This window comes from Mustela lutreola, chromosome 2, assembly GCF_030435805.1.
Source record: "Mustela lutreola isolate mMusLut2 chromosome 2, mMusLut2.pri, whole genome shotgun sequence".
NCBI classification, from domain to species: Eukaryota; Metazoa; Chordata; class Mammalia; order Carnivora; family Mustelidae; genus Mustela; species Mustela lutreola.
The window spans coordinates 19,081,851-19,105,139 of NC_081291.1; the positions used below are offsets into that span (position 1 = coordinate 19,081,851).

At 51.4% G+C, this 23,289-nt stretch overlaps 1 protein-coding gene and 1 long non-coding RNA gene across 5 annotated transcripts in view; one reads left to right on the forward strand and one right to left on the reverse strand.

Moving 5' to 3' along the window:
* Window positions 1-552: 552 nt before the first annotated feature.
* On the forward strand, window positions 553-10,772 carry LOC131823925 (uncharacterized). 2 transcript variants are annotated; one of them, XR_009350710.1, is made up of 3 exons: window positions 660-938; window positions 1,288-1,444; window positions 9,893-10,772. It is a non-coding gene; the product is annotated as an uncharacterized LOC131823925 (long non-coding RNA). The 2 variants fall into 2 exon arrangements; XR_009350709.1 differs by lacking the exon at window positions 9,893-10,772 and having other exon boundaries at window positions 553-938; window positions 1,288-7,106.
* Window positions 6,521-23,289, reverse strand: part of USP4 (ubiquitin specific peptidase 4) — a 53,326-nt gene continuing 36,557 nt past the window's right edge. For 2 of the 3 annotated variants that reach the window (XM_059160895.1, XM_059160893.1), the window contains 13 exons: window positions 22,715-22,873; window positions 21,680-21,904; window positions 20,859-20,942; window positions 19,679-19,773; window positions 17,206-17,397; window positions 16,457-16,545; window positions 12,854-13,081; window positions 11,645-11,715; window positions 11,266-11,384; window positions 10,760-10,909; window positions 9,705-9,808; window positions 7,644-7,732; window positions 6,521-7,284 (listed from right to left, as the gene is read on the reverse strand). In XM_059160895.1, coding sequence (XP_059016878.1) covers window positions 7,123-7,284; window positions 7,644-7,732; window positions 9,705-9,808; window positions 10,760-10,909; window positions 11,266-11,384; window positions 11,645-11,715; window positions 12,854-13,081; window positions 16,457-16,545; window positions 17,206-17,397; window positions 19,679-19,773; window positions 20,859-20,942; window positions 21,680-21,904; window positions 22,715-22,873 — 1,767 coding nt within the window. In that variant the 3' untranslated portion in view covers window positions 6,521-7,122. Of the gene's footprint in view, window positions 7,285-7,643; window positions 7,733-9,704; window positions 9,809-10,759; window positions 10,910-11,265; window positions 11,385-11,644; window positions 11,716-12,853; window positions 13,082-16,456; window positions 16,546-17,205; window positions 17,398-18,042; window positions 18,140-19,678; window positions 19,774-20,858; window positions 20,943-21,679; window positions 21,905-22,714; window positions 22,874-23,289 lie in introns of those variants that run through there. The other variant, XM_059160896.1, reaches the window with a different exon arrangement.

Here is a 23,289-nt window from a genome sequence, read left to right on the forward strand (position 1 = left end):
TAGCTAAAATAGCAATATGTCTGTCTGTCCCATGAGGGAGAGCTTGGTCCCTCCCCCATGCTGACCCTTGTTCTCAAGGACCATAGTCTCCTCTAATCCTTTCCTTTGTTTTTTTCAGTCTTCTGTGGTTAGGGCTAGCCCCCTCTCCCCCCACCCCCCACCCCCGTTCCCAGCACCCACTCCCTGTGCAAAGACCCTGGGGGAGCAGGAATGGAATGCTGAGCAGCAGCTCCAAGAGACCTGGAGCTTCCAGTCCCTGGACCCCGAATCCTTAAGATCAAGGTCCTGTGAGTCCTCCCGTTACAGGTCTGGCCTCCGCTCCAGCTTCTGGGGACTGTGAAAGTCAGTTCTGGGCAGTCAGCGGGTAGGGATAACTGTGGCTGGCTGGTGGAGATGAGGGCTTTAAGAAGCTGTGCATGTCCACGGCAGATCAATTAGAAAATATGGACAAAGGGGAAAAAAAGACAAACCCCCTCGTCCCTCCGTGACAATCTCCTGCACATGCTGTGCTCACACACATCTGTGCAAACTGGAGACCAAGTGCACTTTCAAAAAATAAATACTTGAAGTTTCAGAATAACTAGATTTACAGGAAGGTTGCAGTGACGGTTTGTATCCACCCTTCACCCAGCTTCCCCTTGTCTTACGTAACTGAGGCATGTTTTGTCAAAGCTGAGAAACATACATGAACTCTGGCCTTTGTTTAGACTTTGCTGGTTTTTCCATCATCTTCGTTCTGCTCCCGGATGCAATCCCGACTACCACACAGAGAATCAGTGTGTCTCCTTAGTCTTCACTAGTCTGTGACGTGTTTGGAGTCTTTCCTTGTTCTTCATGACCTTGACAGTCTGGAGAGCCAGCCGGGCGTCCTGCAGGACATCCCAGCCTGGGTTTGTCGGCCGTTTAGCTTGTGATTAGACCGGGGACGTGGGCTTTGGGTAAGAAGCCAATGGAAGTGGAGGCTCCTTCTCCTTGGTGGGGGGGGTAGGGGTGGCATCCACATGACATCACTGGTGGTGTCCCCTTTATCACTTGCTTGGGTGCCATCAGGCTTCTCCATAGAAATTTACGGATTTGGGGAGCCTGGGTGGCGCAGTTGGTTAAGTGTCTGCCTTCGGCTCAGGACCTGGGACCCAGCCCTGCACTGGGCTCCCTGCTGAGCGGGGAGCCTGTTTCTCCCGCTTCTGCTGCTCCCCCTGCTTGTGCAAGCTCCCGCTCTCTCTTTCTGCCACATAAATACAATCTTTAGGAAAAAAGAAATGTTTTTATTTTTCCCTTTGTTCCTAGGAAGTGAGTCACTGAGTGGAGTCCAGCGTCAAGCGGTGGTGAAGGGATGCGGTGGGATTAGGTGGATTCAGCGCCACCTTCTCCCAGAGAGACTGTCCACATCAGCACTTACAATTCGGAACGCACTGTCACGAGCCCTGGCTTTCTCGGGGATCAGGTAGACATCTCTCCGCGCACAGACCGCCCTACACCTGAGCAGGGCCTCCCAGGATGCTCTGGGCCTTTCTCCTCATTTGCTCCTGTCCTTCCTGCTAAGGGACAAGAAACTCCCCACCCCGCGGGGCCAGAGTGCTTACCGAGGGAGCCGCCCGCCTGCTGTGGGGACTGAGTATAGGTTGGCTGGGTTGGAGCCTCTGGTTAATCTTGTCCCTCTCTGCCCCAGGCAGGGCAGTGGGGGTGGCTGTCCCGAGGCCCTTCCCATGGGGAGGCCCATCCCATGCCGTGTCCACCCTGCTGGGAAGCGGGAAGTCTCTGCGGGAGAGTGGGAGTCACCAGACCTGGGTCCCTGGCTTTGCAGCCTGTCCTGTGCTTAGGTCTGTAGCCTAAAAGAAGGCATGGCAAGGAGGCCCCTTGGCCACGGGGCCTTCCTTCCCAGTTCTTTGGGTCTTACCAGTAGCCCCTGTGCCAGCCTCCTCACCCCATGCTGCCCATCTGAGCCCAGAAGGCAGGCGCTTCCCTGAGACTCTGCCTCCGGGAGGCATCAAAGCTTGCCTCCCTTCCTGATGATGCCCTTGTCCTTTCTTTCCAGGGGTATGGCTGGAGCCAGCCCCACTAGGCTTTTGCTGCCAGGCTTTTAGGCTTTCAGGCCTAGCTCCTTCTTTGTCCCTGGCCCTTCTGGCCCCAGTGTGGCTTCCACGGTCTCCAGGCCTGGAGTGGGACGCGTGAGGCCTCAGGCATGAAGGTGGATGGGCAGGACCTGTGCTTACCTCTTTCTCCCACTGCCCTGTGTTGGGGACTCGGGTGTCCGACGCGGCGTGTGTGGTGGGGAGGCCTCGTGGGCATGTCCTGTCAGGTGGGGATCCGCCCCTCCAACACAACCATGAGGCCCCAGCAGTGGTCTTCAAGCTGAGCAGGGTTAGGGTTGGGGGTGCTGAGGGGACGTTGATCTGGACATAAGAAGGGTCTGGAGCCCAGGCAGAGAACAGATAGCGCGGCGTGCAAGGGGAGGAGGGCTGGGGGCCACGGTCTGTGTGGGCTGGGCTGGCCTGGGCTGGTCCCAGGGGGTACACAAAGCCCACCCTGGTTGTGGTCCCAGTACTTCTTCAGGGGCCCATGGAAAAGAACACCAGGAGACACAGCAGAGGCCACGACCAGCACCTGCCTTGGGTGCTGGCTGTATTAAATACCAATCAAAAACACAGTTTAGCTGTCAAGAAAAGTGGGAAAAAAATCAACAGTGAGAAACAATTCAAAACAACAGAATAAAAAAATTGGGCTTTCAGCTCAAAAAGGGACACAAGTGCAAGTTAAAGGGTGTGGCATTCTCCGATCCAGCCAGCCACGTGGCAGAGGCCCCCGGGACGCTGACCACTGCCCGAACGGCAGCCTGCTCCTGGAAAGAACCAAAGCTCCAGGCAGCTGTCCTTACTCAACCTGGTACTTGAAAGAGCTCATCAAATTGTAGTCCTCTTCCAAGTCTAGCACAGTCTCCACGATATTGTGATCGTCGAAAGCCTGCTTGAGGCTGCCGGGGTCGCTCTCCGGGCCCTTCTGAGGGCTCTCGTCCACAAGCAAGGCCCAGGCCTCCTCCCTGAAGGGCGAATCTCCACAGCGGCCACACACACGGTTCAGCTCGTTTTCAAATTCTAGTTTCCCAGCCAACTCTTCAATAGTTCGGATGCTCGTATGGTCTTAAAAATAAGAACATTCAGCATTACGATTCCAGTGAGATGTTTCAGGAGACGTTTCAGGCACCAGTGAAAACCCACAACGGGCAGCCCTCTCCGGGGACGTCAGGGCAGGCGGGCTGCCAAACTGGGCCCCAGATGCTAAGGTGGTCTTGGTGCCCACCCCTCTGGCTCTGCGTTTATTGAGCCCAACGACCTGCTGGTCCCCCAGCAAGGACGACTCAGACATGTCTGGGCTGGTCTTGGATCTTAGGGAACTCCCTGACCTGCAGGCATGGCAACACATCCTGTGAGAAAAATGGAGCCTTCAGCAAAATCAGACTGCTGCCCAGGGCTGGCGAGGAGTGTGGGGGATGGTGAGCGGAGGCAGAGGACTCGGACTCCTCTCTGCGGCTACCCCAGAGGAGACACCAGCCACTCGCCCAGTGGCTCCGTAGGTGTCTTGCTCCGTGGCCTCAGGGGAGCCTCTCCTCCCACCAGGCCTCTCTTCATCCCTTAGAACCTGGCGGCCCTTCCAGAGCCAAGAGGTTCAGGCAGTGCCTTTCACTGGGGCTGTCTGTCCACTGAGCAGTGTGAGTCATTTGGAAAAAAAGAGCAAACAAAAAATACATAGTTCCCACACAAAATGTACAGATGTGTAGGAAAAAACCTCTGGCAAGATCTCTAGCACGGTTAACATTGGCTTTCTCTGGGTGTTGGCATTACAGGGGAGACGTGAGTTTCTAACTTTCCTTCTAATCTTGGGGGACCACCAACCCCCACACCCCATCTTTGCCTATGTCCTGTCTCCAGAACTAAGCTCAACCGCCAAGCCCTGGGGACGACTGTCCCTTATGCCCAGGGATTCACTGTAACCAGACATTTATGAAATGACCTGATTCCTGTGCGACTCCACGGGCTATCAGCTGCATGAGGGCCCGGTGCAGAGAGCCTGCCGCGGGCAAAACAGAGGCACCACGTAGACGGATGAGAGCTGAGAGAGTGGTTTTGTTTTTTAAAGACACCTGCCGACTCAGGGGCCTGCGTGAAGGACCTGTCCTCCCAAGGAGGGGACAGGTGTGCCCTTTGTACTCACCGATCATATCAAGCAGATCTTTTGTGACCTCTTGGCTAGAATTGCTGAGTGGCATGTTTGAGTCAACCTTCAAATCTTTCTCCATATCTTTCCTGCAACCCCCAAGTAGAAAAAAAAGAAGAAAAGGTGGAGGGTTAGAGCCTCTTCAAAGAAAACCTTGTGGGGAACTCAGTGTTCATCTTAAAAACAAAACATACTGGTAACTATGCTGTGATTACAGAGACGGTTGGAAACTGCTGAGTCAGTGATGTCGACTAATAATATCCTCGCGACTCACGAGCATCGCTGACAGCGCACTGGTGACAGCACCTTTGTGATGGTGCCTTTCTGCCTACAGATGCCCATATTCACATGTCAGAATGGAACCCACTCAATGGCTTCTTCCTTTGCTGCTTCCAGGGCAGCCAAGATGGCAGGACCCTGAAGTTCCAGCCCATAGGGTCATCCTTGCTCCAGCTCAAGGTGCCTAAAACCAGGCAGTTTAAACTTTACTGGGGAGAGGGGCACCTGGCGGGCTTAGTTAGAACAGCATGTGACTCTTGGTCTCAGGGTGGTGAGGGAGCCCCACGTTATAGACCTCATGTAAACAGAGAATCTTTGAAGCTATCAGGGAAAAAAAGGTCTAAGGGAGATCTTAACGTGAGGTCTAAGACCTCATGAGGTGGGGAGCGGGGGTAGGTTAGGGAGGGGGGTGAAGACCGCAGAAGCAAGGATGAAAGCAGGAAGTAGGGACCAGCCACGCATCTGGCCTCTCCCTAGCAGGGACACTGGAATGAAGATTTTCCTTTCTGCAGTATGAAAAACGAAGTGACTTAGAATCAGGATCTCTAACGTTCACTACCATTGTGGGACCCGCAGAGTGGTCTCTAGGAAGGGTCTGGCAATCCTAGGGGCAGGCAGAAGCGGTGCTGCACTCAACTCAGGAACGTGCACATTTTCAGAAACGAGGGCCCCCCGACGGTAACTTTTTACACTGTCAAGTTGGAATCACCTTAGGCTGTCTTTTCTCCAGTTCTCCCCGTCTCCCGCGGCTCTCCAGAACTGTCTTTCCGGTGCCAAAATGGAGGAATGCATCAATACGTTTTCCTTACTGGTCAGAGGTTTTCTTTTCGGGCATGAAGCCTGTGGCTTTGCATTCACTGGGGCATGGTTGGGCGCAAAGGCTGGGCTCTCGTTCTCAGGAGCGCAGGGGACTGGAAGGAAGGGAGCCGCGGAGGAGGAGCAGGCCGCCTGCGGGTGCCTCCTGCAGAGGAGCCGGTGCACGGGGAGGGGGAAGGAGAGCGGCGCGGCGTCCAGCTCCAGCCTCGGCCGGCCCGAGCACTCCTGGGAATGACTGACGCCTTCAAAGGCCCGGTCAATGGCCGCAGTCAGCTCCTTCCTGCATCTTCGCAGTTTTTCTGACATTTCCCCTAAAAGCGACCACGTCTTTATTATGTAACACATTGGAAATGCACATTGGAAGAGCAACACGAGAATAACGTTACAGACGAAGTCCCAAACCACCCCCAAAGAGCGCATCTCCCGGAGCTTGATCCACGCCACCGGCCAGACGGCAGAGGAACCCACACTCCGGTCGCCCTCCTGCCCAGGTGGCGGGTGTGGCCCGCGGATCTCCCAGAGGAGCCAGCGGTCGGACTGGAGCCCCAGGGACGCCCAGCCCCGCCTTCCCCGGCTCCGGGCCCGCCCGCCCCTGCCGCCCTGCCCGGCCCAGCCCAACCCAACCGCCTCTGCAACCCCTCTCCGCCCTCTCCAGCAGCCCGCAGCCCGCAGCCGGCCCTCGGGCGGAAGGTCCGGAGGCGTGTCCTCACCCGCCAGCGCGGCCACACCGCCACCGGGGCCAACGGTCGCCGCGCACGTCCCAGCCGGTCGCGTGCCCGAGAATGGCGTTCCCTGCTCCCCCCACCCCCGCCAAGGTTAAAGGTCAGACAAGAATGCCCGGACTGACCACCTCTTCTTAAAACCCACTCAGCGCAGCGGAAGCGAGGGCCCCCCCACCCCCACCAGGGAGGGACGCTGCCGGATGCGGGGGGGTGTGGGGGGGTGGTTAGGGAAGGGGGGCGGGGGTAAGACCAACCAGAAACCGCTGGGGGAGGAGGGGCATAATTTCATTTCTTACCAAAGTCGGCGAGAAGGGAAAGGTTCCCATTCTCAAGCCAACGTGGAGAGAAACTGGATGGGCCACTGGACCCAGAAGTTTTGTGTACCAACTTTTTTAAAGTGATATCTAATAAACGCGCCACCCCGTCTCCAACCGTCTCAATTCATCAAGGATGGTGAGGGACATAACAGAACTGCTAGGTTCCACACGAGATTGAGGGGTGGGAGACCCCAACACCAAATATCTTCATTTCATTACGGGGAAGAAAGCTGGAAATTCCAAGATGGCTCAAAGGGAAACAGAAATGGGCTTCAGGGACCAATTTTGAGGGAATTATAAACCCATGTCAGTGCAGAGCAAGGGAGAAGGGGACAACATCAAGTGAACTGGAGGCTTGGTTTACTGTGGGCAGACTGCTGGCGTGACCAGGAACCAGCACCAGAATGAGAAATCCAGGAACTCAGGGCGGCCTGCAGTGGGTCTTCGTGGCCACCGCACTCAATGACAGTGTTCCTCTCGATTCTTTGGAATTCCTCGGCCTTACTCCACTGTGCACCCCCCTCCCGACCCCCCCACACTTTCCAGCTCCACAGGTCTTACAGAAATTTCTCACCACCTGTATAAAAAGAAAAATAATTCAGCCTCTTGACATAACCCTTCTGAGCAAACAGGGTCTTTTTTTTCTTCTGCTCATAAAAGCAGGGGATTTCCTCATCTGGTTTTTAGACGGAACACTAGTAGTCTTCAGAGTGTCAAAGATGTTCTCCTGGGGGATTACACTGGTGCTGAGGGGCAGCAGGGTCTCGGAGGCAGCATCAGTTGGTGTCCATGCTGCAAGCCTCATCATCCCCCGTGCCCTGCTGCGAGCTGCCTGGGCTTGTCCCTCCCTCGGAGGATCCAGGAAAACCAGCGACTGAAGGCGTCTTATAAAATTCATCATCTCGACGTTGGTAAAATAGCACATAAGCCGCTTTTGTCTAAAACACAAGAGGGGAAAAGTTCATTCACCGGTTGGAATGATCACCCATTCTCCCAGCTTTTCGCTCACTGTTCGAAACAGGGCTTTGTTCTCGGGGCTCTGCCATCTTGCCCTGTGCAACCGTGCACAGAGGCAACCAGGAAGGTGACCCTGCCCAGAGAGTGGGGAAGGGCCAGTGCCTGCGACCAAACCTGGAGAGTGAAGTTTCTCATTTAGCAAGGGTTCTGGAAAGAATGGCAGTCAACTCTTTTGTCTACCACTCCTAGCTTCCACTGTCACATTAGGATGGCCCGGGAGACCCTTCTCAGCTTTAATCCATCAGATAAGAGGGGGAATCCAGCACTAGAGCCTACTCACCACTATCTGATCCTCAGAGGCCAGGGACACGTTGCTATCATCAAAATAATACCATTTCCCGTTCAGTTTGTTCTTCGCATATGCAGTGTCTGCCAAGTCAACAAAGAAAATACCTCTAGCAATCACCAGAGAACTCATCTGGCTAGTTTATTAGGCTTGCACTAAACAACAATAAAACGCTAAAAAAAAAAAACAAAGGCCCTGAAATTAAAAGTAATTTGCAGGTGACAACTAAAAGATAACTCCTCTTTTTTTGAAATCTGTTCTTCCTCAAAAAGGGTAAAAATGGGGACCCTGGCGGGCTCAGCAGGTTAAGCATCCGACTCTTGATTTCAGCTCAGGTCATGATCTCAGGGTTGTGATTTTGAGCCCTCACTGGGTTCCATGTGGGCGTGTAGCCTGCATAAGATCATCTCTCCCCCTCCCATAATCTCTCTCTCTTGCCCTGGAAAAAAAAAAAAAAAAAAAAAAGGCGGGGTGGTGGTAAGAATGGAGCTGTCAGGGACCAAGGCTTTAAGCTGTAATTTTGCGAAACTAATCAAAAGAATAGAGAAATCCAATATCAATCTTCAGGATGGCTATAAGTAATCATCCAGAGCCAAGGGACCCACAAAGGAAGCTGACAGTTTAAGATTTTAGCAAAAATGGCTCTCAAAAAAACCGGTCAAGTCAAACTTCACTTGGTCCAGTAGATGGTTACTACTGCCTCTTCCTACCTCTGTATCCTCCAGGGTAATCCCGGTGAGGGACACCTGGGCGTTTGGCTTTGCAGAGCTGGGATGTGGACAAGACGCTTTAAATGTATCTTTCTCTGAAACCGTGAAAAGTCTGAGGCTGGGTAACAATTCCTCACAGTGGGCCTAGCATTCCCCACAGCAAACACTTTCTGTCTTGATTTTATACTATTCCCCAGCAAGATGTGTTTACAACAGTAATCCCAGCAACAATGAGTAGTTCCTGTCCCTTCCAGACTCTACGAAATGACGGACTCTAATGGAGAACTGGTTGCTTGTCTCCACCGACTGCACTGACTTTGGGCCAGCTCTTCATCCCTCACTGCACTGCCTACCCCAGGGTTGAAGAATGTAGGAGAAGGTGCCGAGGGCCTGTCCCTATAGTCCCTCTACCTCTGCCCCTCCCCACTGGCCACCTGCTCTCTCCCTCTCTTAAATAAATAAATCATTTAAAAAACAAAAACCTACACATTCCAGACATTCTGGAAGATAAGGTAAAGAGGAGAAAGTTTCCTTGCTTTCTGCTTTAGCATAGCTGTGATACTGGCTTCTGCAATGACACAAGTCTGAACATGTTCTGGGCAACTCCCCATGTTATCATTCATTTTCTTTTGCAATGGCTGCGCGCTCTTCCAACACATAGGTGGAGAGCAGTGCCAACTGCTGGGTCACTGATGCAGCTACTAATTTTTCACTACAATAGCTGAATCTTTGTGCTTCAAGCTTTTTCCCAATATCAAGTACTTTCCATAGCATAGATTCCCAGAGGCGGGACTATTGGATTCAAGAATATGAAGACCAGGGGGTGCCTGGGTGGCTCAGTGGGTTAAGCCGCTGCCTTCGGCTCAGGTCATGATCTCAGGGTGCTGGGATCGAGTCCCGCATCGGGCTCTCTGCTCAGCAGGGAGCCTGCTTCCTCCTCTCTCTCTCTGCCTGCCTCTCTGCCTACTTGTGATCTCTCTCTGTCAAATAAATAAATAAAATCTTTAAAAAAAAAAAAAAAAAGAATATGAAGACCAGGGATGCCTGGCTCCTCAGTCAGTGGAGCATGAGACCCCTGAGCTTGGGGTCATGAGTTCAAGCCCGTGTAGGGAGGAGAAAGTACTTAAAACTAAGATCTTAAAAAAAAAAAAAAAAAAGAATATGAAGAGAAAGAGAGAGAGAATGAAGCAGTACCAGCAGCAGTTCAACAAAGCCTGACACCTTGACACTACAGGCTTGAGGCGCTGTGTAAGGCGCTTAGGGCAGGGCTCGGCACACAGGAAAGGGCCAGTGAGACTGGCGGAGGGCACGTCAACACGTCAGAGGCAGCAACGCCAGTACTTACAGTGGCCAACCCCCATGGCTCCATAATGATTAGACACGGCAATGAGGTCGTACACATAAGGCCTCGCTGACAGGTCACACACAAACTCCGACATGTTCAGAGCTCTGAGCACAAAACACAAAAATGGTCTTTAATACATTAAACTCAGAGAGAGAAGCGGCAGTAACCCAGCAACCCCTTTAATGCAGGAGGCTGGAACACGGGAGCTGTCGAAGGCAAACCACGGCAGAAGCGGATGAAGAGGCCGTGGCAGCTGGGGCCCAAGCACTGGCTCGGGCTGAGCACTGGCCTGTGCAGGCTGCAGAGAAGCTGCCCGAGGAGCTCCGGCCCTGCACCCCGCGGTGAGGACAGGCTCTGGGCATGGACAAGAGGGCTACAGCCGCTACGTGGATCCTGGCTGGCAGGATCAAAATTACAGCTGGAGCTATAAAAACTTCAGCTAAATGCCAAAACAGGTCCCAGAACACTTTTTCCCCCAACATTTTATTTTGAAAAATTTTGAACATACAGAAAAGTTGAACACATTTTTAGACGAACGTCTACACTCTATCCATCTCTCTACCTCCACTCCCACCCCCCAGGAAGCATTTTAAAATCCGCACTTTGTGGACAAACTCTTACTTGGTGGACTTACTTTCCTGGGCCCATCACTCTGCGTCCTGGGACCTGGGGACACGAGTAGGCAGCCAGTCTCACTCTCTGCCCCAGGGACCGGACAGGTGGCTCTGCGCCCTTGCTGCTGGCCCCCGTCATCCAGGTTTCTGGAGCAGCAGCCCTGTGTGTCTGCACCATCCGGCTGAACCCAGGCCCCCTGGACCCATGACAGATGGTAGGCCCAGATCGGTTAAGGGGATACCCTGAGCCTGGGAAGCGCTTCCGCCGAACAATCTTTTCCCCAGGGGTAGGAGGATGGGGGGGGGTCAGCCGAAGTCCAACTGCCTGCAGCCCAGCAACACACATCCTAATGCAGGAGAATCTCTGGTGACAGAACTCTCAGCCGGCCGGTGCCCCGGTCTCCTGCCGACTTTTTAATTTTCCGAAGCTCGGGGACCCACCTGACCGGGAATTCCACGACTGTGTCGAGCTTATCCCTCCAGTATCGGTTGTAGGAGAAACGCTTGAGGTGGACCACCAGGATCTTCGGCAAGGACCACAGGTCAAACTTCTTAGTGGCCTGCTGATGCTTCTTACAGGTGGGGCAGTACCTGCGGAGGAAAGAGAAACCTCCACTCAGCGGGGAGGCGGCGAACCAGGGCCCCCAAGCACGGAGGGAGGCGCAGTCACAATCCCACAACATCCTCTCCTGCCCTCCGCATGGCTGCTTGGAGAGGCGGGGTCTGCTCTAAACCAGCTTCTGAAACGGGGGTTGGGGGAGATGGCTTTCTCGGTCCGGAAAACAACTGGTACAGAAAGACTGCGGTAGAGGGTCAGTCGTAAAGAAGTAACAAAAAGTGACATATCTCCCTGGCCCCATAAAAGGGTTTTTATGTACATAGATGGACCCAGCAGATCTCAGTCCGGGCTGCACAGGTGTCCGCCCACAGACTGGGGGGCTGCGTACCAGGGGTCATGCTCTCCAAGGGTCTCCATGGTGGTGAAGAGCTCGATGCAGTCTCTCAGGGCCACGGCGGTCTTCTTCTTCTTCTGAGGCTGCAGCATGCTCACGTGCTTCTCATAGGCCTGTGGGGGACAAAGTGCTGACTTTCAGTGGGGACATGAGTTCTTCCCAGGTAAAGCCACAGCCTCCCAAGCTCCTACGCCCAGGATATAATGTATTTTCTGGAGCCTCTGAACATATAATGACAAAATCTTTCAGTGCTTTCCATTATCAGTCTGAGCCAGGGTTTGTTAAATCGCTGGGGAACCGGTGAGACTGACCCAAGTGCACAGCAAGGGCAGAACCCAGCTCTCTTCTGGACCAGGAGTCCCCAGTCCGCTACCTCAGACTCCTGCTCATCATAGTAAAGGCTCCGGGTCTCACTGTCCCAATCGATGGCCAGCGTGGATCGAGCTGTGGAGGAAGACCCAAATGTCACTCATTACTAACGGCCAGCACTCGGGGAAGGAGTGAGAAGAAAACACTCAGGCTGCGCCATCAACTCCTGCCCCCCACTCACCAGCCACAGCAAGACGATGCTCTGCCCTGAGCCAGCCCCCAACATCCTTTGGCAAAGATTCCCTTAGTGCCACAGTAAGCTCCAGAAGCACTAACCATATACGATACCGAAGAAGATGAGGTCAAGATGAAGTGACAGCGACCAGATTTACCCTCCCGCCTTAACTCATGAGAAAACCTGACCCAACAGCAAAGACTGTTTTGAGGAGGGGTACGGGGCAGAGGAAGAGTTCGATTGATCCCCGAGAGAAGGAAAACAAAAAAGGTGCTGCCCCCAGGGCCCAGCCTACTGCCTGCAGTCACTGTCCAGGCCGCAGTGTGCAAGAGACGGGGAAGGAGATAGAATCCGCAATGCACTGACAAGAGGAGGAGGCCTCACAGAGAGGAGGGAGCTGCCGAGACAGGGAGAGAGAGACCTGAGAAGGCCTTAATAAAGCTGGTAACAACACACATTTTTAAAGAGATCCAACAAAAAAGAAAGGGAGTAAAGGAAAGCTAATGTCTTTTCCAGTGAAGGAGACACAGACATGCTTCCGGGCAGGGGTCTTCCCCGACCTCTCGTGCTCTCCACACCACGCGCGTCCTGCGCGGCCTCTTCCGTGGGCTCAGCAGCCCGCGTCACAGGCTCCCGCTAACGAACAGCCCATGAAATCCAGGACCATCATCTAGATGGGTTACATGTCCTGAGCAGTCTTACGGAACAGAAGAAACAGGCACGTAGTCTCATGAGCAAGAGGAGTCCGCTGCCACGCACAAGAAGTGTTATCAACCTAGCACAGAGGCCCCGAGGGTGGTGGCGGTGGAGGGAAAGGACCAGAGGGACAAGCCTGGCAAGATGGCAAGGGCAGGCACTCGGGCCTCGGGAACAGTCTTTAGGGAGATTTAAGCCAAGGCCCACACAAGCGTCTATTCATGGAGCTCCAGGGAGACGGCGAGAGCCCAGTGCAGCAAGTACCGGGTACAAACAAGATTTTCAGACAGATTCTCAGCCCCCTCACCAAGCCCAGTGTGAAAGGTCACAGAAAGTGCTTACAGTTGAGTTTAAGTAGTTTTCCATCAGTTGCAAGGGAATTTATGTCAGCTGTTCCATAGGAGTTCACGAGGCTGAAGGTAAAAAGCCTTTTTGGGCAGGGCTGGCCTTTGACCTTCTTTTGGGTGGTCTCACCGTGGTCACCACTCAGCTCATCCTCCCCACTGCCTTCCGTTTCTGAAAGCTGCTCTTTGCCTTCTTCCTGATGCTCCATTTCTTCTTCGTCTTCCCCTGGCATACAAACAAAAACCAGTGTATACAGTCTGCCACCGCTTCAATGTTAACAATTTACTTCATACCTAACTCTGGTGCTTCCTGCCACAGTTTGTCCCGTGTATGTGAACCTCCATCTAGCCCCTACAAGGCACCTGAATTCACCCTCACCACGAGGCTGTGAGACACACACAGGGGCCCTGCTAACGTGTGATGAGGGAGCGTGGGCCCATGGAAGCTCACCGAGGCCCCGGAGGGTGAGTCAGCAGGCCCACCTGTCATAATGGGGGCCCCTCTACACTTGGTACTTTACTGGGCTTCAACCCACATCCTATGACGTGTTCAACTTCATCATCTGACCCACAGAGAGAAAGGGACCAAAGGGTTAAGAAACATAACTTAAAAGTCACTTTTAAAAATATTTCTATGATCACAAATACTGAGCAAAAGCCTTCAGTTCCTCTACAAGAAACATGCTGACTGTCCCTTCAATAAGGAGTCGGTGAGTGTCTCTCAAATGTAGATGCCAGGCTGGGTCCCGGTGACACAGCACACAGCGCCCTCCCTATCTTTTCTTTTTTTTCTCATTATTCATTTGAGATTGCTGCGTTTCAAGAATTTTGTTTTATGGATTTTTTTCATGGTAATCTACACCTAACATGGGGACCAAACTCAAGATCCTGAGATCGAGAGTCGCATGCTCTTCCGACTAAGCAACCAGGTGTCCCTCAGGAGTTTTAACAGACATTCTGAAGACATACACTTCCATTTCCCAGGTCTTTCCAGAGAACTGGTATGTGTGGCGGCAGTAAAATGATCCATAAACATAGCCATGGTACTCTTTGTTGTGAGGAAAAGGGGAAAGGCAGTGTATTGGGTAAGTAATTTGAACAAAGATGGGACAACTCCAAAAGGTGATGTAAAAGTAAGAGAAGAAAATACTTAAAGTATCAAGTTTATATACTCGGGAAATAGCAGTAAGACATGGAAACTCTGAGAAAAAGAGGACGTTCTAACATAAGAATCCTCTTTTCTAAAGCCAATCTGCTTTAGAGCAATCTGCTTGAGAGCGCTCCTGAGGAACGAAGTTAGGCTCAGGGCAATGCAGCAATTTCCTCTCAGGTCTCAGGACAGCACAGCCACGTATGAGGGTGTGACATGGACCCCCAGGGGCACCGTTCCCAACAGCCAGCTGGCCTACGACAGCAAGCCTGGCCCTCACGGACACTCTTTTTCCAACCAGCTCACTTGGCTCCTGAGACAGCTGCACCGCCCCTTTCACTGCCCAGGTGAGCCTGCCCCCTTCCCTACCTGCTCTCCTGCTAAGAGGGATACAGCCAAAGCCTGCTTCCGCCCCACTCAGTGAACAGAGTCCTGGAACTATAAAAACTGTGTTTCCTGGCTATGCCACTGGCTGCCAGCTACTCGGACAACCTTAGGAAACTAATGCTAGCGCAGGAGTGGGTACCATGGATGAGAAAAGCAAGCAGAGTCCACTGAAGCAGCTACCCCAGATCACTTAGAGAATCAGCAGGAGACAGGCACCACAGGCCTGACAAGGAGCCATGGCAGTAAAGATGCAGAAGTATTGGGGCGCCTGGGTGGCTCAGTGGGTTAAGCCGCTGCCTTCAGCTCAGGTCATGATCTCGGGGTCCTGGGATCGAGTCCCGCATCAGGCTCTCTGCTCGGCAGGGAGCCTGCTTCCTCCTCTCTCTCTGCCTGCCTCTCTGCCTGCTTGTGATCTCTGTCAAATAAATAAATAAAATCTTAAAAAAAAAAAAAAAAAAAGATGCAGAAGTATTTCAGCATTGAACAGAGTTTGAAGTCTATGCACCAAGACTCCATTAAAGGATTCAAAAGCAGTATTTGCAACAATAGCAGTAAGAGATAGAATGTCTACAAAGCAAGGCTAACTGTAACAACAGCAAATACTTCCATGGTGTGATGATTAACTGAGCATCTACTATGTGCCAGGTACTCTACCCCACATTATCTCATTAAATTGTAACCTCGACAATGTGAAAAAGATATTATCATCCCATTCTACAGATGGGTGAACCAAGGTTGAGAGGAATGAAGTGACTTGTTGAAGTCCACCCTACACTTACTTTAAGCTAGGAATCACAGTGCTTGAACCGCCTGACTGCCAAGAACCCACAAGTCACCCCAGGTCTGCTCGGACACTGCCATGGCTACTCTGCCATCTCAGCATGTGAGGCCTGAGCAGAAAACACCCTCCTCTTCATCCCTAGTGGGAGAACATGATATTTGGGTAAGAATAACATAGGACTGGGGCACCTGGGTGGCTCAGTTGGTTAAGCAACTGCCTTCGGCTCAGGTCATGATCCTGGAGTCCGAGGATCAAGCCCACATCAGACTCCCTGCTCGGCGGGTAGTCTGCTTCTCCCTCTGACCACTCCCCTCTCATGGTTTCTCTCTCTCTCAAATAAATAAATAAAATCTTAAAAAAAAAAAAAAAAAAAAAAAAAAGAATAACAGAGGACTATACTAAACGCTCAAGCTAAATTACTTCTCATTTGCAATATCCCGTGAGGACGGAGCCTTATGGGCATTTTCCAATACCAACTCTCACTTTCCAAGACTGTGCATGTCCTGGAGAAATCTGAGCATTTGGATTTGCAGCTAAAAAGTTATAGCAATAAGTTGGAGGACATTTGTGGTTTTATAGTGATAAACCCACTAAGTCACAGAGGCCCCAAAAAGAAGGGTGGCAACCATGATGCAGTGACACAGCTCCCTGTCAGAGATGAGCTTGTGAGCCTTTAGCCACGGGAGGACAGCGAGCGCTCGGGGTTTCCTGCAAACAGCCTGGCCAGCCGCTTTGCACACGGTGGCTTGCTTTGCTCCCGCAGCGGGGGCTATCACAAGTCACCAATCACAGGTAGCTTCTTGGGTAGAATGAAGGAAACACTCAAGAAACTGTCTCTGCCCTCTGACTGGCTGGCCAGGACTCCTGTCCTTCACAGTGGCGCTGCCGCACCAGAGTGACGGCTAAGGGCCAACATGATAGCTCTTCCGATGGAAACCAGGTCATGGAGGCCGTCAAGGCCTGGCTAAGCACCCACTCCGCCAGCACCAATGGACCAGAATCAATTCCTGACTTGGCCTTGTGACTCTGGGTAAGTCACTCAGTCCTGTCAGGCTAGCTCCACCTGAGGTGAAAGCCAACCTACATGTCTGAGAGATTCCACGAGGTGCCCAAATTGTACAACAGGCACTGGCAGCGTGGAGTGGGTGTGAGGGGGTTCCCAGGCCTCCTCTCCAGCCACAGCGCCCACCCAGCCTTACAGCCTCCTTCTCCCGTGTGTGCACCTTTGGAAGAAGAGGGAAGTCAGGAGGGATTTGGTCAGTGACTGCGTGGTGAGTGCTCACCTTCACAGCTGCCCCTGGAGCCATTGCATGCCCCCGGCTCCAAGGGTGAGCCGCCGGACTCCTCAGGCAAAGGCTGTTTTATATAGCGGCTGGGAAAAAAGGAAAAGGAATTATTGTTAGCCATAACATTTACCTGTTTTTCTCCACTACTCAGCTAAACATGGTTTACAACTGACATACAGCCATTCACAGAGCCATTCAGGTAACTAAAAGGACTTTAAAATCGAGGGATGGCTCAGTACTTCAAGAAACTGAGACAAACCCAAAAGATGTTTAAATACCAAGTCACTGGAGACTCTGAATCATCTGTGAATGTCTGTTTCGAGTCTTCTACGAATGTCACGTGGCATCGTCATTAAAAGAAATATTTCTCAGTAACATTAATCGCCAGCTTCAAAATGATAGCGAAGTACTGTGGAAACTGTATTCAAACACAAACTGACATCAAAGCACTAGACGGCCTAAACCCAAAGACTGACAAGTGCAACAGACACAATTCCAGGGACCACAGAGGAAGCTGAGGTTCCCAGTGTCACGGCGCTTAAGAGGTGTCAGACGCCCTGTCTCCACAGCACCTGTCCTGGCGCTGCCAGGGGGCAGGCCCAACTACCTTTTCACAGGACCAATACAGGCACCCAGTGCGGGGCTGGAGTGGGGTGGGGGGTGGGGAGTGGTGGTGTGCGGGTCACTACTGTGGCTGGGCCCGTTGCGATTTTAGGTAACAAGCAAAAAGCGTTCCTGAAACCCACCTGATCCGCTCACAAACAGCCTGGTACAAAGACTCGAGGGTCAGCTTGTGCTTGGGAACAGAAACCAGCAGTGGTTGCCCGTACAGCATGGCCCCAGACGAGGTGCTCGACGGCCTGGACTTCCTTTCCCTGAAGTAGACTGGAAGCGTGACACACTCAGAGCCATCAGCGGAGGTGCCGCAGACCTCGTACCTACGTCAATCACACAAGAAGGCACCTTCAGCAGTGGGCCACTACGAGCAGCAGAGATCTGAGCTGCAGCTACGTGGTGGCCAGGACTGTGGTTGCTGGGACAAACCACACCTCAGTATAAAAGGTGGATAAATCATTTCCAAGATGATTCTAGAAGCTGGGTCAGCAATCCCAAGGGTCACTGTCAGTAAAACGTGAACCTACACAACCTAGGACTCGGGGCTAACATGATTCTCTTCCCCCAACCATGGCCTCGACTCTGTGGTCCTTCAAATGGAACTCAACACAGATGACAGCCATCATCATCTGGACCATCACTGTAGACATAGAGGCCCTGGGGAGGGGGGGAGGGGGCGGTGCCTGGCCACCAAGTTCATCATCTTTTGTAACCAAGGAGCTCAAGTTTTAAAAAGGTTATTCCTACATGCCCTGACCTTTAATAAAACCAAATATCATACAAGAATGTATACCCAGAATATTAGGCAAAGATTCTTTATTTCAAATAAGGAAGCAAATTTCTAAAACTTACTGCCATCTTTGTTCAAAAACATTGAAATTAAAGAATCATATTTATTTTTTAAAAAATTAGAGATAACCAAAGAAAATGCTAAATACAAATCAATGATTTTGAAAAATGTGTCTTACTTAGTGAATACATGGGATTGAGGAGATTTATAGATGTTTTATCCTGGAACAGATGTTACCAAAATTGCTGGCAACCGACTGTAGTCTTTCCCTCTTCCTATAGGGGGAGACACAAACTTACTGATTCAATTTTTGAAAACTATAAACACAAACACACACACACAACCCTCCCCAGATGCCTGGCAAACGATCCTAAATGAAGTATGTGCAGGAGGAGTTCTAAGAACAACTCATAAAAATGTCTAAGACGTGCTCTAGGTAAAGGCCCTACCATCCAGCATTAGGGTCAAGAACCAGGTCTTGGGCGCGAGGCTGGCCCAGATCCCGTGTTGACGCTGTCACTTTCTGGCTGCTATAACAGAGCTAATTGCTCCCCTTTGATTCTGCTTACTCAGTGAATAATGGGATTACCCACCTTAGAGGGCAGTGGGGAGATTTCAGTAACCCAGCAGCACAGTGTTCCACATGCTCAAAAAATATTCACAGTACTAGCGTATTTTCATGACAATTACGACTTCATCTTTAAAACAATTTGCTTCCTTATGTTTAGCACTTGGGCCTCCACAAATTCTTTCATTGGTGGTGGTTTGCCAAGCTCCCCACATGAAAATGCCCCAGCTCCTCTAAGCTCTGCTGCAAACACTGGTTTCTAGAACTGAGGGGAGACGCTGTTCAGAATTGGGCTCAGAAATGGACAGCCTTAGCCCAATGGCCAACATGAGCCCTGGTGCCCTCCGTTTGTAAAGTGAGCGAAAATGGCTGTGAGCAGGAAGGCACAAGTACACAAGTGTGAACAGAACCAGGATCTTGGATGTGGTCAAGTACTCCGTTTAGAGTGATCTAGATGCTGCAGGCCCGAAAACTTAAAGGGAAGGAAAGACCTCCTTTGCGTACTGCAATTCCTCAACCAAAACACAAACCAAAACAATCCTAAAAATTTCAAGTTTCCAGTGAGAGGGAATGAGGGAGAAAAAGCATCGGTGTGGTCCACATCTGAGCTTCCCCAAGCAAGTGGCTGTCAGGGAGCTCGGGCAAGCTCATGTTCCACTCCACCCCACCTGGGAGAGGGACACAAACACAGTTACAGGGCCTTGAAGTAAGGGGACTTGGAAGGGGTCCAGGAGGCCTCTAGAGCTGACAGTGTACTATCCCCACCCAGATGAGAAAACTAAGTCTCAGAGCTTACAGAATGTTAGAATGGGAAAAGGCTATTTCTATCAACCCTCCCTGTCATTCTTGAAACTACCTGTCCATGGAGCCACTGCCTGTACCACATCCCTTCTCTCAACTTCCCATGGCCCCTTGCACAGCTCTAAGTCTTCTTGAGAAAAGCATTTCTGGCAGAAAGTCCACCTGTAGAACCATTACACAGGTCTTCTTAAAAGGTAGTAACTGTTGACAAAAGGCTATGTCCGTGCTAAAAAGAATTATCTGGAATGCCCAGCTCTGAAGTGCCAGGAGGTGCTTAGCGCTGACGGCTGCCCACAGTTCTCTGAACATCCATCCCTTATGCCAGGGAGTCAGGGGAAAGCCACTTGAGCACTGACTACCAGATCTTCTGCTCTGGAGACACCTACAAGGCAAAGCCTCTAGAATGTTTCCTGCAACCCTGCAGCAGAAGCCACTGAGTACTCACACAAAAATGTCATCCCGAGGCATGATGTGGTTTAAACCTTCATCCATTTGGAAAATTTTGTGGAACCGGTGATTATATACATCTGTGACCACCATCTAAGAATCAACAGTAACAGAAAAATTACAAGATGGTTAAGAGCCTCTACGTACAACCAGAAGCAAATGAAAACAATGTGTTGCCAGTGTGGCCTCCAGAGAGACCGCCAGGCCACCAGCCCCAGAACTCAAGGGCCAAGGCCCAAGGGAGAACAACATGACTGCCACCAGCAGAAAACAGGCTGCTGACATCTGTCCTGAGGTTTACAATGGGATCTGCCCTCAAGTGGTAGGGATGGTGGGGAACGAGTGCTGACCAGAGACTGGTAGTCATCCAGAAATCTTCGGAGTGTCCCCGGGGCCAGGAGTCTCTGAAACCATCCTCAGCACATAGCTGAACACACCAAACCCCAACTATACAACTGCCTAAAACCAGCAGGGTTCCAGGAGAGTGGGGCTGAGCAAGGACACTGACCAGCACGGGGACAAGGGAGGGACTCAGAGCATACAGGAGGATGGAGGAAGGGATCTTCACTTTCCCCACCTCCACACAGGGCCAGCCTCACGGAAAGCCCAGCGAGGGCAGGTGCTTTCAAATAAAGATTTCTGGGGCGCCTGGATGGCTCAGTCATTAAGTATCTGCCTTCAGCTCAGGTCATGATCCAGGGTCCAGGGATCGAGCCTACTCAGCGGGAAGCCTGCTTCTCCCTCTCCCACTCCCCCTGCCTGTGTTCCCTCTCTCGCTGTCTCTCTCTGTCAAATGGATAAATAAAATCTTAAAAATAAATAAATAAAGATTTCTATCAAGAGGGCAGGAAAGAACTTCCAGCTTCTCATACCACAGAAAAGGTCATGAGCAAAGGGGCAGGAAAGCTAAGAGCAGAGCCCTACTCCTGGCCCTCTGATCATGACTAGTGTGCCATCAATGGAGGAGAAAGTGTTCCCCGTGGCTGTAGGGACAGTCTCAGACACAGTGTGCACAGTGAGTGAGGGCCAGGAGGTCTGAGGCATCTATACATAATCATGTTTGTGTTGGCCAATAAGAACTACCCCCCTAAACATGGCTCCAAGTTTGAAAATACACTCCCAAGGACTATGAAATGGCCCCAGTAGGCTGAGCGCCACTGACTACCCCCCCGCCTTACGTTTTCCGCAGCAACGCCGGACAGCCGGGAGAGAGCCTCGCACAGGTCAGACACGGCCCCCATCAGTGGCACAACCACACGGTACTGCAAAAAGAAAGATGGGAGGGGTGACAAAGGTGCTCTGCAAAGGGTGGATATGAACTGGTTGAAGCAGGCATCACAGAGTGCAAGATGACCTCTTATGAGTCACATGCGGTCAGGGCCCTGAGGAGTGGTCAGAAGCAAACAGCAAGTCCTCTGCCTCAGCATCCTCCTCCATATTTGGGCAGCAGCAGAGGAGCCCGGCCATCTTTCCCTTCTATATACTGCTTTCTCTCAGTCTTCACTTTCGGCAGTCATCTACTACCTCCTTTAAGGAATGGTGGAAAATTCTACAGACTGCCACATGATGGCATCTATAAGAGGTGAAGATATGAAAGCCAGGAGACGAAGCAGTAGAGTCCTCCAGTAAGCCTGCAGCAGGGCGGGACACTAAGAGCCGGGGGCCATGCCAACCATCTGGCCTTCTGTTCTAGTAGACTCTCGGGGCTGACTGACCAAGAAGTACCCTGCTGCTGCCTCCCAGCATTCAGATGCCAGGACCACTCAGCAGATCAGTCATATTATCTTAGCTGAATGAATGGAGCAGGGGCGGGCAGTGACAGAGAAGCCCAGAGAACCTTCACAACCTTCCCTGAGTGACAGAGGATCACAAAAAGGTCTGACAGAGGCCAGGGGCACACACTCAGGCCAGTGCCACAGGGATTCAGAGGCAGCTGGCAGAAGAAGCCACACTCAGAGTCCCACGGTGAGGGGTACCATTAGGGTGCAGATCCCCTTACCTGGGTAGGTCTGCAGCGAGGGTCAGCAGGAACCAGAAAGACCTCCATGACTCGATCTTTCTTTAGGGGCAGTGGCAGAGTTAGATAGCAAAATGGGTCAAAGGTCACAGAAACCTTAGCACATTCTGGGCAAACCAAAGTAGATTTGAAGAGGCCGTGGAACGTGTCCACAATCACAGAGTCATTCCTTAACCTGTGATTCTCCCAGGCTTCCTTCGCCACCACCTGGAAGGATAAAGATAAAGATAAGTAAGACATTCTCAACACACCTCAGTTGTTTACCCCCCCCTTTTTTTTTTTTTAAAGATTTTACTTATTTATTTGACAGGATCACAAGCAGGCAGAGAGGCAGGCAGAAAGAGGAAGAGAAGCAGGCTCCCCACCAAGCAGAGAGCCCGATGCGGGGCTCAATCCCAGGACCCTGAGATCATGACCTGAGCCGAAGGCAGAGGCTTTAATCCACTGAGCCACCCCGGCACCCCTGCAGTGAGGTTTTAATTTATACTATAGTTCAGCTAATTCAGTCAACTCATAGTCTTTCCTTCAAGCTATAAATACAACTTTAAAGTTTTCATATGATTAAGCCCAATGTGATAGGGTAAAGTTAAATACGAAATTCCCTTTCCATAGATCAGAAAGTAGAAGCAAAAAAAATCAGTGCCTTAATAATGTTAATAATAAACTATTTTAATAATAATGTATGTATTTTAATGAGAGCAGTGACACTCCCAAGGCCCACACTAGAGTCACTTTGGTTTTCAGACTGCCCTAGTTTCTGGTTCAGCAATGGAATTACACTCCACAAACAGACACTGACTTCAAGAGCCCCAAGCAGGAGAATTAGGAGTAACTAGAGTTTGCCTCTTTTTGACCTGAAATGCATTTCTCTACCAGAGCCTGTGTCCATGTCATCAACAGCAAAAGGCAACCAGGGCCCTGGCACCAATACTCAAAGACCAAAAGAATGTCCCTGCAACTCTCGGTAGGAGGCAACTTCCATGAAAAGTTATTGTTCAAAAATCTTCAACATCATACCGCATCTGGCCGCCCATTGGCATCCTTCAGCTCCAGATAGGGTTTCTTCTTTACTCGATTCAGATCTTCGTGTAGTCCGTCCAGAAGAAAAGCTAACAGCTCCTGAGAGTCCTGCTGCTGGTAGCCAGAAAACTGAGGGGCGAAACGTCCCACTTGAGTCTACAACAAAAGCAATCACATCAGAAGGCATAAGATTTAAAGAACCAGTGAAGTCAGATGAGAACCTGCCATCAAAAATAACGTTGCAGGGTCAGCTGGGACAGTAAGGGAGAACATCCTCTGGCCGAGCGGCCCAATTAACTCCTCAGAGCCTAAAGGAGGCCAGTAGTTCTCGCCAGAGAGAGGGCTCAGATCAAAAGCCAGGACAACAGCGGACCTGGCCCCTGGGCCACTCCCCTAAAAGAAGAGTAAGTGAAGGGGGGCACCCCGAGGGGGAAACACCTTGCAAGGACCGACACAAATCCCTCTCTTATGTCCTTCTTTGGTTCAGAATCTCCACGAGAACTTCACAAACAGCATCTACATCAGCCAGAGGAATCCTCCTGTACCTAACAGCCCCCCTGTCCTTAAATGAC